This window comes from Rhinolophus sinicus, chromosome 3 (genome assembly GCF_057876585.1).
Source record: "Rhinolophus sinicus isolate RSI-liver-muscle chromosome 3, RSI-T2T, whole genome shotgun sequence".
NCBI lineage: Eukaryota > Metazoa > Chordata > Mammalia > Chiroptera > Rhinolophidae > Rhinolophus > Rhinolophus sinicus.
The window spans coordinates 128898872-128912035 of NC_142503.1; the positions used below are offsets into that span (position 1 = coordinate 128898872).

At 37.0% G+C, this 13164-nt stretch overlaps 1 protein-coding gene across 3 annotated transcripts in view; it reads left to right on the forward strand.

Moving 5' to 3' along the window:
- The window catches only part of LOC148758628 (uncharacterized), a 438105-nt gene that overhangs the window by 98001 nt on the left and 326940 nt on the right, over positions 1–13164 (forward strand). For all 3 annotated transcript variants that reach the window (XM_088797072.1, XM_088797071.1, XM_088797073.1), the window contains exon 2: positions 6968–7087. In XM_088797072.1, the coding sequence (XP_088653198.1) occupies positions 6968–7087 (120 nt within the window). The remainder of the gene's footprint in view (positions 1–6967; positions 7088–13164) is intronic.

The window sequence follows — 13164 nt, forward strand, 5'->3', positions numbered from 1 at the left end:
TTTTTAATCTCAAAAGTCCTTGTGTAAATAACTTCCTAAAATTTCTTCCAGAAAAAAAGAAGAGGTATTTAGTTTTAACTTGACTTTTAATCAGGGCCGAATCAAGGATGTTTTGGGCTCATAAAAATTCATTTCCACAAAGAGCTTCTGGGAGAAAGTATACATCTGTTCACTGAGCCATTATTTCAAAACTTCAATAATATGTGCAGGTTGGGTCTTTTCAACCCTTCACTAAAACATAACTCAGTGTGATGAGATCAGCAAGCAACTTACATTTTAGTAGGCGGCAATAGGGAACAAAAAAAGACTCCATTTTTTCTATTAAGCCATTCTATACTTGGGCTTGATGACAAGCCTGATGATTGATGGCCTTCTGCTGGAGTGGCCAGTTCCACAGGAGGACCTACGTAGATGTGTACAAACAATGTGGGGAATAAGGCGTCCATTCTCTGTTTGAAGTGATGCAGTTTTGGGGTTAGATTTATGATGTTTTTTTTATTGGCAATAGTGGCTCCTCTGAGGTTTCTAGGAAGGTAGAAAACGTATGTTTGTTCGGCTTTGAAAGTCAGTCGTTCAGAAATTCCAAAACATATGCTGGTCAATGGGTTTACTGTTAAAACAAGAAAGATTGATAGAAAGGAGGACATTTCTTTAGAGGGCAGCATGCAATCCTATGCCTTTGAATGCCCTTAAGAGAGTCCAATTTGCAATGCTGATACTTACTCTTTCATTTGATTAGTTGTGGCGTTTACATAGTAATGTTTTCAGTTTAACAAGGGAATGTTATTTTAAATCCTATACAGGCTGCGTATAAAGTGTCCAAATGAGTTATCCTATGTGTTTACTGTTTCTCAATGTTTGTGTATGTGCCTATTACAACTACTGTTTGCCAACCACTGCCTTCATTCTAATAATACTGTCAGCAGGATTCTCCAACAGGGAATGTGGGTTCCTCTGGGGTCTTGTCGTGCAGGGTGGCAGGCGGGGTCTCCTGTCCCGCTCCCCACATAGTAATGCAGGACATGGTGAGGCCAAAAAGGATCACCCACAGAGCCATAGATAGGGGAATCATACCACTATAGTCTTGCTGGCAGCTGGGTTGGAGACACAGGAAGCAGGAGCCACACTGTCTGCAACCCGCCGTCCTACCTACAATCCGCACTTGCCAGCCGCCATCTTTTTGCTAGCCCCCATTTTTGCTGCTAGAGTAGCCACAGCAGTTATATTAGTGGCCAATGGCTCACTGGTTATAGCTGACGGCTAACCAGCCACAGCTGATGGCCATCCAATCACAGTTGATGGCCATTTATTACCTGAGCCAGCACCTTTCTATGTGAGGCCGAGAGCCTGGAAACTGCTCTCTGGGGCTCTGTCCCCACATGCCTCTACTAACAAAAGCCCATATTTCAACTTTACATCAAATTCCATACTAACCCAAACTATTTCTTTTAGCAGGTATCTAGGTTAGCGGTTTTCAGTTGTGGTGTTCAGTTTCCTGGTCTTAGAACCAGCACACAAGCCTTGGTAGGTCCAGGGGGATATGTAATACATGTGATAGTCATTTGTCATTTGTGTGGGAGCAGAAAAGACATTAAATATGGCTGATCTGGTGACGCAAGATGTAGTGGGTGAACATTTTGCAATTTACTCAAATGTGCAAACCAGGACATTTTTATTTTCTATAACAATTTAATTTCTAACTTCATGAGATTTATTGGAAAATGATTGAAAAATTCTCCTTTCTCCTCAAAGCTTCACTTTGGCTGACACAATATTATACATTCGTTACCCAACAGGAGATTTAGATATTGCTTTAATAAGGCACATAACCAGGACATATGTTAATTCAACTAAAAAATTCTAGACCTGAGTTCCTCAAACCTCAGGGCTGATGCAGAAAAACACATTTAAATTATAAGTAAGAACATTAGGCAATCTCCCAGAGGTAACTTTTCTGCAAGTGAATCATTTGCATTTATTTAGTGATTTACTCAGGAATATATTTAGCTTTATAAATTAGATATCAGTTTCTATCAATAGTAACAATGAAATAGCACCTTAAAATAGCTCTCTCTTCTGAGGGCATACTCTGTTGGCTACTTTAAAAAACCAGCCAACCAACCAACAAAGTAACAAATTGTTCCCTCACCTCTGTTTCTGTCTCAGCTATTGATCCATTTATCTGCTTCCTTTCCCAACAAAATTTCTCAAATGAGCAATTTTTTCTGCTTCTATTTCTTTTCCATTAGCTCCTAAACCAATTTTAATTCATTTTCCATTCCTACTACTCACTGAAGCTATTCTTGTCAGATGCACTACAACCTCCCTGCTGCAAAGCCAGTGGTCACCTCTCCACATCTTACTCAACCTCTCAGCAGACTGGCACCCTCTGTGTTGTACAGCCCCCAATCTTGGCTCTTTTGGTTTCCCCCTGCCTATGGCCACTCCTTCCCAGTCTCTTTTGCTGCTCTCTTCCCCTCCCCTGCTCACCTTCTTCATGTTGGAGTGCCTGCCCGAGTCTGACCCACGCTCTCATCTCTACACTAACTCTATTTTCTTCCTGGAAAAAGCCATTTCACCATGCCCCTTGGCCTTAAATACTGTCTAAATGTCAATGACACCTGAAGTTTTATCTCTATCCCTGACCTCTCATTAAGCTCCAAACCCATTTACCTAACTTCCTCAATGACATCTTTACTTGGATTACTAATGGGTATCATAAACTCAGCATGGCTAAACCACAAATCTTGGTTTCTCTTCAATCTCTTCCTATTCTAGTCTTACCTATGTCGGGAACTCAGTTGCTTAGGCCACATATCAAGAGACATTCTTGGAGCTGCTCCTTTTCCTTTACATCCCCCACCCTCCCATTTAATCCATGAGTAAATCCTGTTAATTTCACTGTCAAATATATCTCATATTTTTCTTCATCTCCACTTTTTCCATCCTAATCCAAATCAACATCTTTTTTTCATGGATTATTTCAACATTTCAGCAGTCTATTTTACGTTCTCTCCCCCCCCCCCCCTTTTGCTTCCCCTCCTCTTTCCTTATCTACTTTCCACACTGGAACCAAGTAATGTTTAAAAAAAAAAGTAAATCAAACCATGTCACTGGCCTATTTAAAATTCTCTAATACCTTCTCATAATACTTAATATAAATCCCCTATACAACTCAACCATGGCTATTGTTAAAGCTCTACATGACACATCTAGGAATCATCCTGCACGACTTCTGTCTCATTCACTCTGTCACATTCTGCTCATCTTCCTCCTGTTCCTAGAATACATCAAGCTTTTCCTCATTTTAAGGCTTTTGCATTTGCTTTCCTTACTTCTGGAATGCTTTCTCCCCATATCTTAGCATGAATTGCTCCTACTTTTCATTTGGATTTCAGCTCAGATATCAGCTCAGAGAAGTTTTTCCTTGACTATTCAATATCACCCTCTTTTATTTCCCTCTGAACATTCATAATATCTGGTTTACCTTGTTCATTTATTCACTAGAATATTAATTCCATGTGGTGGTTTTTTTGTTTATTTTGTTCATAGCTATAACCGCAGGACTTAGAACATACCTGGTAAACACCCTGTTTCCCCGAAAATAAGACCTAGCCAGACAATCAGCTGTAACACATCTTTTGGAGCAAAATTTAATATAAGACCTGGTCTTATATTATAGTAAAATAAGACTGGGTCTTTTATTAGTTTTTGCTCCAAAAGATGCATTAGAGCTGATTGTCTGGCTAGGTCTTATTTTTGGGGAAACATGGTAGTAGGTGCATGTTAAATGATAAATATTTGTTTAATGTTTGAGTTTATTTGTTTATTCCTATATATTTATGACTCTCTTTGTACTCTACAGGTACAGGTTTCCTGGTTGGAAGGATTTTGTTTGTCTTGTTCATTGCTATGTATGAACTATCTAGAAAAGTATCTGGCCCTTAATAGACCCTCAATAAATATTTATCAAATAAGCAAATGAATAATAGTATACCTAATATACCTAGTATTTTTTTTGGGGAAAAAAAAAAGTGTGTTTCTACTCCCTTTCAGAAAAGATGGTTCAGCATCATTTTCTGGGCTTTTTAATGAAGAAACTCTTCTTGCTGAAGAAATGTTTTATTTTTATAAATTTCTCACAAATGTGATAGACTCTGAACAGCAAGTTGTGTCTGCCCACTTCCCTAGACAACAACAGTCTTATCCAGTCTTAGAAAGTGAATGTAACTGTGGGTTGAGCAGTAGGAACTACTAGGTTATAAGCTCCAAAGCTTCTCAGGCACATTTGATTCATGGAGCCTAGGAAACTTTCTACCTAGTCATTGACACATATTTACTAAATTGAAATTTTAAAACATCAGAGGAAAAGACAGAATCCTAAATCTGTTCAGAGAGAATTAAAAGGTCACAAAACAGAATGATTCAAAATGGCATTGCACTTCTTTATTTATGTATTTTTAGTTTCAAGTGTACAAGATAATGTAATAGTTAGACATTTACACCCCTCACAAAGTGATATCCTTCCTTACTACCCCTGACATCGAATGTAGCTGTTACAACTCCATTGACTATATTACCTGTGTTGTACTGCATATCCTGTGGCTATATATATATATATATATATATGTATATATATATATATATATATATATATATATATATATATATGTATGTATATATATATATATATATATTTGAAATTCAATATTATTCAACTTCAGTTTCAGGTGTATAGCACAGTGGTCAGGCATGTACGCAGTCTATGAAGTGGTCTCCCTAATAAGTCCAGTGCCCATCTGGCACCCTACATAATCTTTACAACATTATTGATTATGTTCCTCAAACTGTATTTCATATCCCTGTGCCTATATTGTGACTACTAATTTGTACTTTTTAATCCTTTTACCTTCTCCCCGATTCCCACCCCCCTCCCATCTAACAACCATCAGGCTTTTCCCCCCTGTATCTTTGAGCCTATTTCTGCTTTGTTTGTTTGTTTATTCTGTTCTTTAGATTCCACATATAAGTGGAGATCACATGTTATTTGTCTTTCTTTGTCTGACTTATTTTACTTAGCATAATATTCTCTGAGCAATTTGACTACAATGGCATTACACTGCTTAACAGCAACACTGAATATTAGGAAATAGTGGAATGATGTCTTTAAAATACTGAGGGAAACACCAGGAAGTGCAAATGAATGCTCTCCACCCTTCTTCTCATTAAAAAACAATGAAAATAAGTTTTGTTCTCAAATATTGTTAATACTGAAGGAACGTCAGCCTATAATTTTATACCCAGTCAAAATATCAATCAAATGTGAGAGTAGAATAAAGATATTTTCAGACATGCAAAAACTGACTGGAAAAAAATATCGTAAGCATCCTTTTTTATGGAGGCTTTGGAGAATTTGTGTTAGCAAAAAGAAGGAATAAACCAAGAAATAAAGATATGAGTATAGATATACAAGATGCAATATAGTCAACAGAGTGAGTGAAGTTAAAAAGTACTAGAATAACATTTGTGCACCAGGGCCAAAGAGCAATTTTTCACACGAGCCAAAGAATAGAGGTCAAGGGACAGGGAATCTCTAGGGAAAAAAGGAAAAAAAATGACACTCTACTTGATGTGTTTGATGAATTTGGGGAAAATTATTAACAAATATTTTTTAAAATCTGTTGAAGAACTGAAGAAAAATAGGAAACTGATACAAAACAAATGAAAAAAATGAGGTAAACATTAATTAAAAAAAAGTTGTACCACAAAGGAATTGTAATCATAGTACTCATTTTGGCTCGTTTTAGACCTCTTGGGTTTGATAATTTGCTTCGCAAATGCAAGTTTCCATTAGTGAGCAACTTAGAACCTGTGTTTTTTCAAAGAAGTTGTGCTTCCCCAGGACCACTTACCAGTCTTTCATCACCACATGACCAAGCAAACTAGAGTCACCCTTCCACCAGGTTTTCTGAAGCCACTCTATATTTTTTCTCATACAATTAAGAAAGGCCAACTGACTTCTGGAAATTAGGAAAGAATTTGGAAACTAAAGTTATTATAAGGTGCCTGTTATTTATATCTCATTAATTTCTCCAAAAATTTGAGTTATTAACCCACCAGTGAGCATTAACAAATTCATGGTGCATCTAAGCCTAATACTAATAATAGTTACCACTTACGTAAGACTAACCATGTGCTGGGGAATGTTTGAAGCACTTTGCATGTATTATCTCATGTAATCCCCACAGAAAGGAGTTAGATACTGCAAAAAATTGTACCACAAAGGAATTGTAATCATAGTACTCATTTTGGCTAAACAGTGACATATGTGCATGGTCGTAACCATATGTGTATTGACTATTGATTTAATCCCATATTGTGACACAACTACTCATATGTTAGAAGAGAGAGAGTGATGGTAAGTAACATGGTGAGTAACACGATTTACTTTTCTATGGTTGAGAAAAAAACCAAGGCACAGAGAAATTAAGTAGCTTAGTCAAGATCATTCAGTTAATAAATGGCAGAACCAGGGTTTTTATACCCTGGCAATTTAACTCCAGGTCTGTATATTCTAATATGCAGTATAATATTGTTCTGGTCAACATACTTGGTGATAATGCTTTAGAGATTATAGATGGCTTAGAGGGAGAAAAATCTTAATTTTTTTTTAAATTTTATTTTTTATGTTAGTTTCAGATAGAAAATCTTAAATTTTAAAAACTTAAAAAACTTACACCATCTGTCAAAGGAGAGAAACACACGTCTGGAAGACAAGAATGAGAAGAAATGATGTCTCAGCTTTAGAGTTTGGGTACGGGCTCCAGATGCTTGGGGAGCACTGTGTCTCAATAGCACAGAAGTAGATCGCGGAGTCTTTGGACTGGGAGGCTGTGATGTACAGGGAGCTGTATCTCTCCTTTGTGTTTATTGTGGCACGTAGTCTTCCTTTTTCTTTCTTCTCTAGGCTCAGGATAAACAAGGTGACAAGGCCTTCTCCAGGATTCTGTCGCAACCAGTGCAAGGTGTTTATTCCTATGGAGTAACTGCAGTTGATTGTGATAAACTCTCCTTCCTGGGCACTCAGGTACTGGGGACTCTGCTCCACTTCATTTTTGCCACTTACCCCTGTTTTCAAAGACATCATCAAACACAAAATATTACCATTATTGTAACATTTCTACAAATTTCTTTCCTGTATACATTTCCCAGAGCGCACTCCAGGTTAGTCACTCACAGTCCTTTATCTCCCCTCCTCAGGATTTTGAAAACATATCCCTTTAGTCTTCCTGTTCCCATGTCCAGAAACGCCCCAACTTACAGCTTAACTGAAGCCACAGAGTAACCAACAAAACTTGCCAGGTCTTCATCATTAGTATTGCAGCTGAGGCTCACACAGGTATCTGTTATAGGCTTTGAAATATATGTTAGTTGATCAAAGCGGTCTTTTATTATTATAACTTCTCTACATTCACTTTAGAAATCAAATGGGATTCCTAGCCCATTAGAGGCAGCACAAATGCACACGTTTGCACTATTTATAGGGCTACACACACAGGGAACCATCTGTGATCTTGTAAATAAAATGCCCACATTGCCACCTAGTGGCAAGATATATAGCCATTTGTTATGTAGGTCAAATACTCTGATGAAAAAAACGCAAGACAAATCTAGAATCAAAGTTAACATCACCCAACTAAGAGTCCTGGGGGTTGGGGTAAGGTAGGGAGCAGAAGCCCGATAATTCTTAGGCTTCAGGCAGCTGTGCTAGATCAAGCAGAATGGGCGGTAACCTGTGCATTTCACATTACGAGTCTATCCTTTTGAAAACCCTAGGACAGTTCTGTTCTCTGTTTTCCAAAGGTATTTCTTATAAATATCTCTGGTTTCTTCATATGACATCCCTGTTTCTTTACATGATATTATTTCAGACTCCTGTCCTAGTCTTATCTTTCTTTTCTGGACTTGTTACAGTTTGTTCATGTCTCTTCAAACATGTTTCAAATTTACTTTATTCTTCTGATTTCCACTCATCTATGATTGTTATCTATGACAGTTTCAGTGGTTTTATCACATTGTTGAATTATTTTGAGTGAGTAGCCATTTTCCACTTTTGGGACTCCTTTATCCCATCCACTGGACGTGCCCCTTAAGAGATGAACATAGAGGTCATGTTTGTACCAAGTGACCTCCTTTCCCTGGCTATAACTTATTGAATTTGAGTAAATATTAGGTTATTAATTCAGATGAGGGGTATAAAAATAGTAGTTAGACAGTATTTGTCACTAGAGCTATAAAACCTTATGGGGTTTGAACCATAGTCATCCTTAGCAAATGAAAGCCAGGTACGTTCAAACTCAAGTTATTGTGAAGTAGAAACAAACAGGCTTACAATGGAATCTGGTCTCCCAAGAGGACTGGTTATGCACAAGGAGACTATTCAGAAAGAAATAGGATCAGAAAAAAACAGGCAATTGATGATTTTCTTTTTCCTGTGAGGTCCAGCTGTATTTTTTTGCAGATGGATTTTTGAGAACTTGCTTGTATCCTTACAAAAGGCAAATCTTTTCCTCGAGCTAGTTTGAGCGAGATACACACACAGATCATTTTCACACATACACACACAAAAAATACTGTAAATCCATGGTCTTTTTTCTATTGATCACAAATGATTTTTATAAAACTACATATATATATATGCAAAAATACATAGACATCCCCATTAAAATTTCATTTTGGCTGTTTCAGTCCACCTAATGTGATCTAACATATTAACTACCTATCTAACATTGTGCCATTTGCACACTTGATGGGCATATCTCATGAGAAAAGTTCAGGAGGAAGGATAAAACTGTGTGATGCAATAGTAGAAATGGTTCTCTAAATTGAATCTGTGTATATGCACATTCTTTCAGCAGAGGATCCATGGACTGTAGCATTTTGCTGAAGGGCAAAGAGAAAAGTGAATATGGTTTGGAGCCAAGTCGACTTTAGTTTGAGTCGTAGCCCTGACACTTACTAGATATTGGGTTTTGAGAAGTTACCGTAACACTCCAGTCCTCAGTTTCTTGTGAAATGGGAATAATAATGACCAAACTTGTGGTTTTGGGGTGAGGATTACCGATAACATTGGGAGTTAACCAAATACAGTGGGTAAGAATGCAGCTTTGGGCTTATCTACCCGCACTTGTATGCCAGCTCTCCTCTTAGTGACTCTGTGCTCATGGGCGAATTCGTTCATTTCTCTGTACCGTGTTTCCCCCAAAATAAGACTTAGCTGGACAATCAGCTCTAATGCATCTTTTGGAGCAAAAATTAATATAAGATCCAGTCTTATTTTACTATAATATAAGACCTGGTCTTATATTCTTATATAATGTAATATAATATAATATAATATAATATAATATAATATAATATAATACCCAGTCTTATTTTACTATAAGACTCGGTCTAATATAATATAATATAATATAATATAATATAATATAATACCGGGTTTTATATTAATTTTTGCTCCAAAAGATGCATTAGAGCTGATTGTCTGGCTAGGTCTTATTTTTGGGGAAACATGGTGCCTCAGTTTCCTTGGGGTTAATAACAGTACTCACTTCATGGGGTTGTAGTGAAGAGTAAATGAATTAGTTTATGGGATGCATTTAGAACAATACTTTGTAAATGTTAAGCAGTTGGTTAATGTTATTATTATCAGTAGTACAATAGGGCCTGTGATACATCCCTCAGTGATTGATATGTGATATTATTGCTTGATTATTTTGCTAATGATATAGTGAGAAACAGTAGAGTCAAATGTCTTGCAAACATTTGAGACAATTTAAGTAAACAGAAGTGCCTTGATTTTAGTGGCCTTGTTTTACAAATATCTTTAGTGAACTCATTCTAGCTCATACTGATCACTGTGTTATTTTCTAAGAGCACCCACATTATCTGTTAATAATATGCTCTAAAATTTTGCTGGATAGCAATCTCCACATGGAGGTGGAAGAAAAGAAAGCAGCCTGTATTTGAGAGAACTTGGAGCATTGATGTTTATATTGCTCTGGAAAAGAAAAGGTAAATACCATATTGAATGCTTTGATACAAATTGTATTATTTTGAGTGCATAAATCAGGAATAACTTCACAAAGATTAGTGACATCAGGTCATAAATATTGTAATTTCTGTGAATTATCAAATTCTCCCACGCTAAGGATGTGATATTTCATTATCTATCTATCTATCTATCTATCTATCTATCTATCTATCTATCTATCTATCTAATAACACTCCACTCTTTCTTAATTGGGTCTTTAAGAAAGGAGACAATGAGAAAAAGATGCCACATTGATCATAATGGTCTGAGGCAGAGGTGGGGTGGGGTGGGGTGGGGTGGCAAGCCCTGTTAAGATGGTCAGAACTAGGCAGAGAGATTGCTATAAAACGACAAAACTGCTAAGATGGGACTTGTTAGTTCCAATGATGCTTTGAGAGTTCATCTGTTCCTTTTGACCTACCTTTTCTTACTTCATTTCCATGTTATATTTGTGTGATTATTTTTATTTCTACTTCACAGATGGAAAAAGCTAAGCCTTGAGACATCAATTAACTCTGCCAAATTTGCATACCTAATAAGTAGTAAAGTCAGGACGGGCATCCAAGTCATTACAATCTAATTCCCAAGCATTGTGCAAAGAAGCCTCAAAGACAGGACAAAGGTGACCTCACTGAGAGCAGGCACATTATCTGAGACCCTGTCTGCTTACTCCACTTTCAGTCAAAGAACCCCTCTGCCCCTGGAATTATAGCCAGTTGTAGCTGATTTTGTTTTTCCCTATCTTGTAACAATGTTCTAATGGGCTGTCTGTAAGAGAGAATAGGGGTCCTCCATTTGAGGTTCCCAGCCTCACTACATACCTCACCTGGTCCCTTGAGGTGTTTGTACAGTTGGCCTCATGCCCAGTGATATTGGGTGTCTCTTAGGCGACAGTAGTACACGGCTGAGTCTGATACCCGGACTGAGTATTTCACAATAGGGGAGTTTTTGTCTTTCACATTTCTGGCTCCAAAGTTTTTGCTGTTTTCCATTGTCTCTCTCTGAAGAAACTGCAGAGCTTTGTTGGGTTATTGGACATACCAGAAAAGAGCAGGGTACCCTATGGACATGTATGTGCAATTTCTAGTCATGGATGCTCCTTCTGAGACAATAACTTGGCTTGTCTGTTTGACTGAATTGCCATTGGTTCCTCCTATAGGGAAAAAAGTGCTTGTTTCATGGGTTTGACCAGAGTTGCATTTTTTGGAGAAAGTTTTCATTATTTTGAAATAATAAAAAACATTCAAGTGAAATGTACTTACCAAACATCAAGATCCGAATTATAGAGCCCAGAGAAGAGTTCATTGTTAGTGTCTCTGGTTTACAGGATGGAGGGATCAATGCCAAAGTGAAGATACAAAGGGATCACAGTTGTGCTCAGAATTCATGCATAAATTATGACTTTTGGCAAATAGCACCCTCATGTGACAAGTTAATGAACAGGTTATAAACTAGTCTTCTGCCTTTCCAAACTCTGCTGTTTCCTTACTACTGTCTTCATCCTTAGGGGACATACTGGGTATAAATTGGTCCTTTTGTACAAAAGGGAGTTACTATAACCCTAGTAAATCTGTTGTCTCTAGGACAAATATTCTAAGGGAGAGTAACTCCTACCACCATGTCAGATATCACACCCTGTCAGTATTTTAGACAGTTAAGTTTTTTCCATTTTTTTTCTAGTTTTTATAAACAATGTTGTGATGCATATATGCTTACACAAACTTTGTTCATACATATAATTATATCCTTAAAATATGGTGCACTGGAAACACAATTTAACCAAATGTTCAATGTTGAGGTGTTAAAGTCACTATTTGGCCAAATCTAAAACTGAATCTGAATATCATAAAAATAATATTAATTTCAGAAATACAATAATGAATCCAAAATGTTAACCAAAATTTAATGATTATTATAATTGTATGATTAAAGGTTTTCACATTCAAATTTTAAAAGTTTAGCATTATAGTATTGGAACAATAACTTCTCAGGATTATCTATTGTTTACTCCTGTTTTCACTGTATTTCACATTTGGAAAATGTTCTACTGAAAATGGTAGTGAAGTAAGATATATTTTGGTTCTCTCTTCTAGGAAAGGGTAATTAATGCCAATGGTACTTTCATCCCCTTTTCACCTGGACTTGAAGATTTTGTATAATTTCGTTGAAGTCATCCTTCCTGCAAAGTGTTTTGTACACTTAACATTGTTCTGATTTTCTTGATTGCTTTTTCTCCCCTTCCTTTCTTCCTCAGCTCTGGCACAATTTTATCTAGTTTCTCAGAAATGGAAAAATTGCTCTTCAATACATAAATTTTCTCTTGGACTAAATGTGATTGGGCTTATGAGTTGAGTACTTGCAGTCTTTATTTGTAATTATATTGTGAGTGGCTCAAGACTAATCGTGCCCATTTGGAAGGGGTTCTGGGAAAGTCTTTGGGATAACAGGGAAAGAATGAGAAGGAATTCCATGATTGTGTGTGTGTGTGTGTGTGTGTGTGTGTGTGTGTGTGTGTGTAGCCTTCACTATTTTGATAGGTGGGAAAAATGAATCACGTTGTTGTTTTTCATGTTTCTTTGACAGCTAAAGAATTTGTAATCCTCTTGACTGTCCATTTGTACTTCTTTTTTGTGAATTGCCCATTTTTTCTCTCAAGAATTTTAGTGTTTTTAATATTGACCTATAAGACATTTTAATTACAAGGGTATTATCAATATAATCACATGGGACATGCTTTAAAATAACTGATGGCAAAGAACATTCCTTTGCACTAGTCGTCGTGAGAGTCAATCAATGAGCTATAATTAGAAGACAATTTGTTTCCTGCCTGGAATGGGCAAGGTTTTGATGAACCTTTCCTTTCCTCATTTCCAAGATGCAGTCTCACAATGCTCCTTAGCCCCGGAGCAGCCAATCATGAAGTTTGTCCACCTTCCCAGAAATGCCTCCACACTATAGGTCTCTGTCCAAGAGGAAAACGAAACAGCTCACCCTTGACTGCTTCCATGCAGCCCCTCCTGTGCCCCTGGATTTGCACTCAGTAACTCCTTTAGTCTTTCTCACCGAAATAC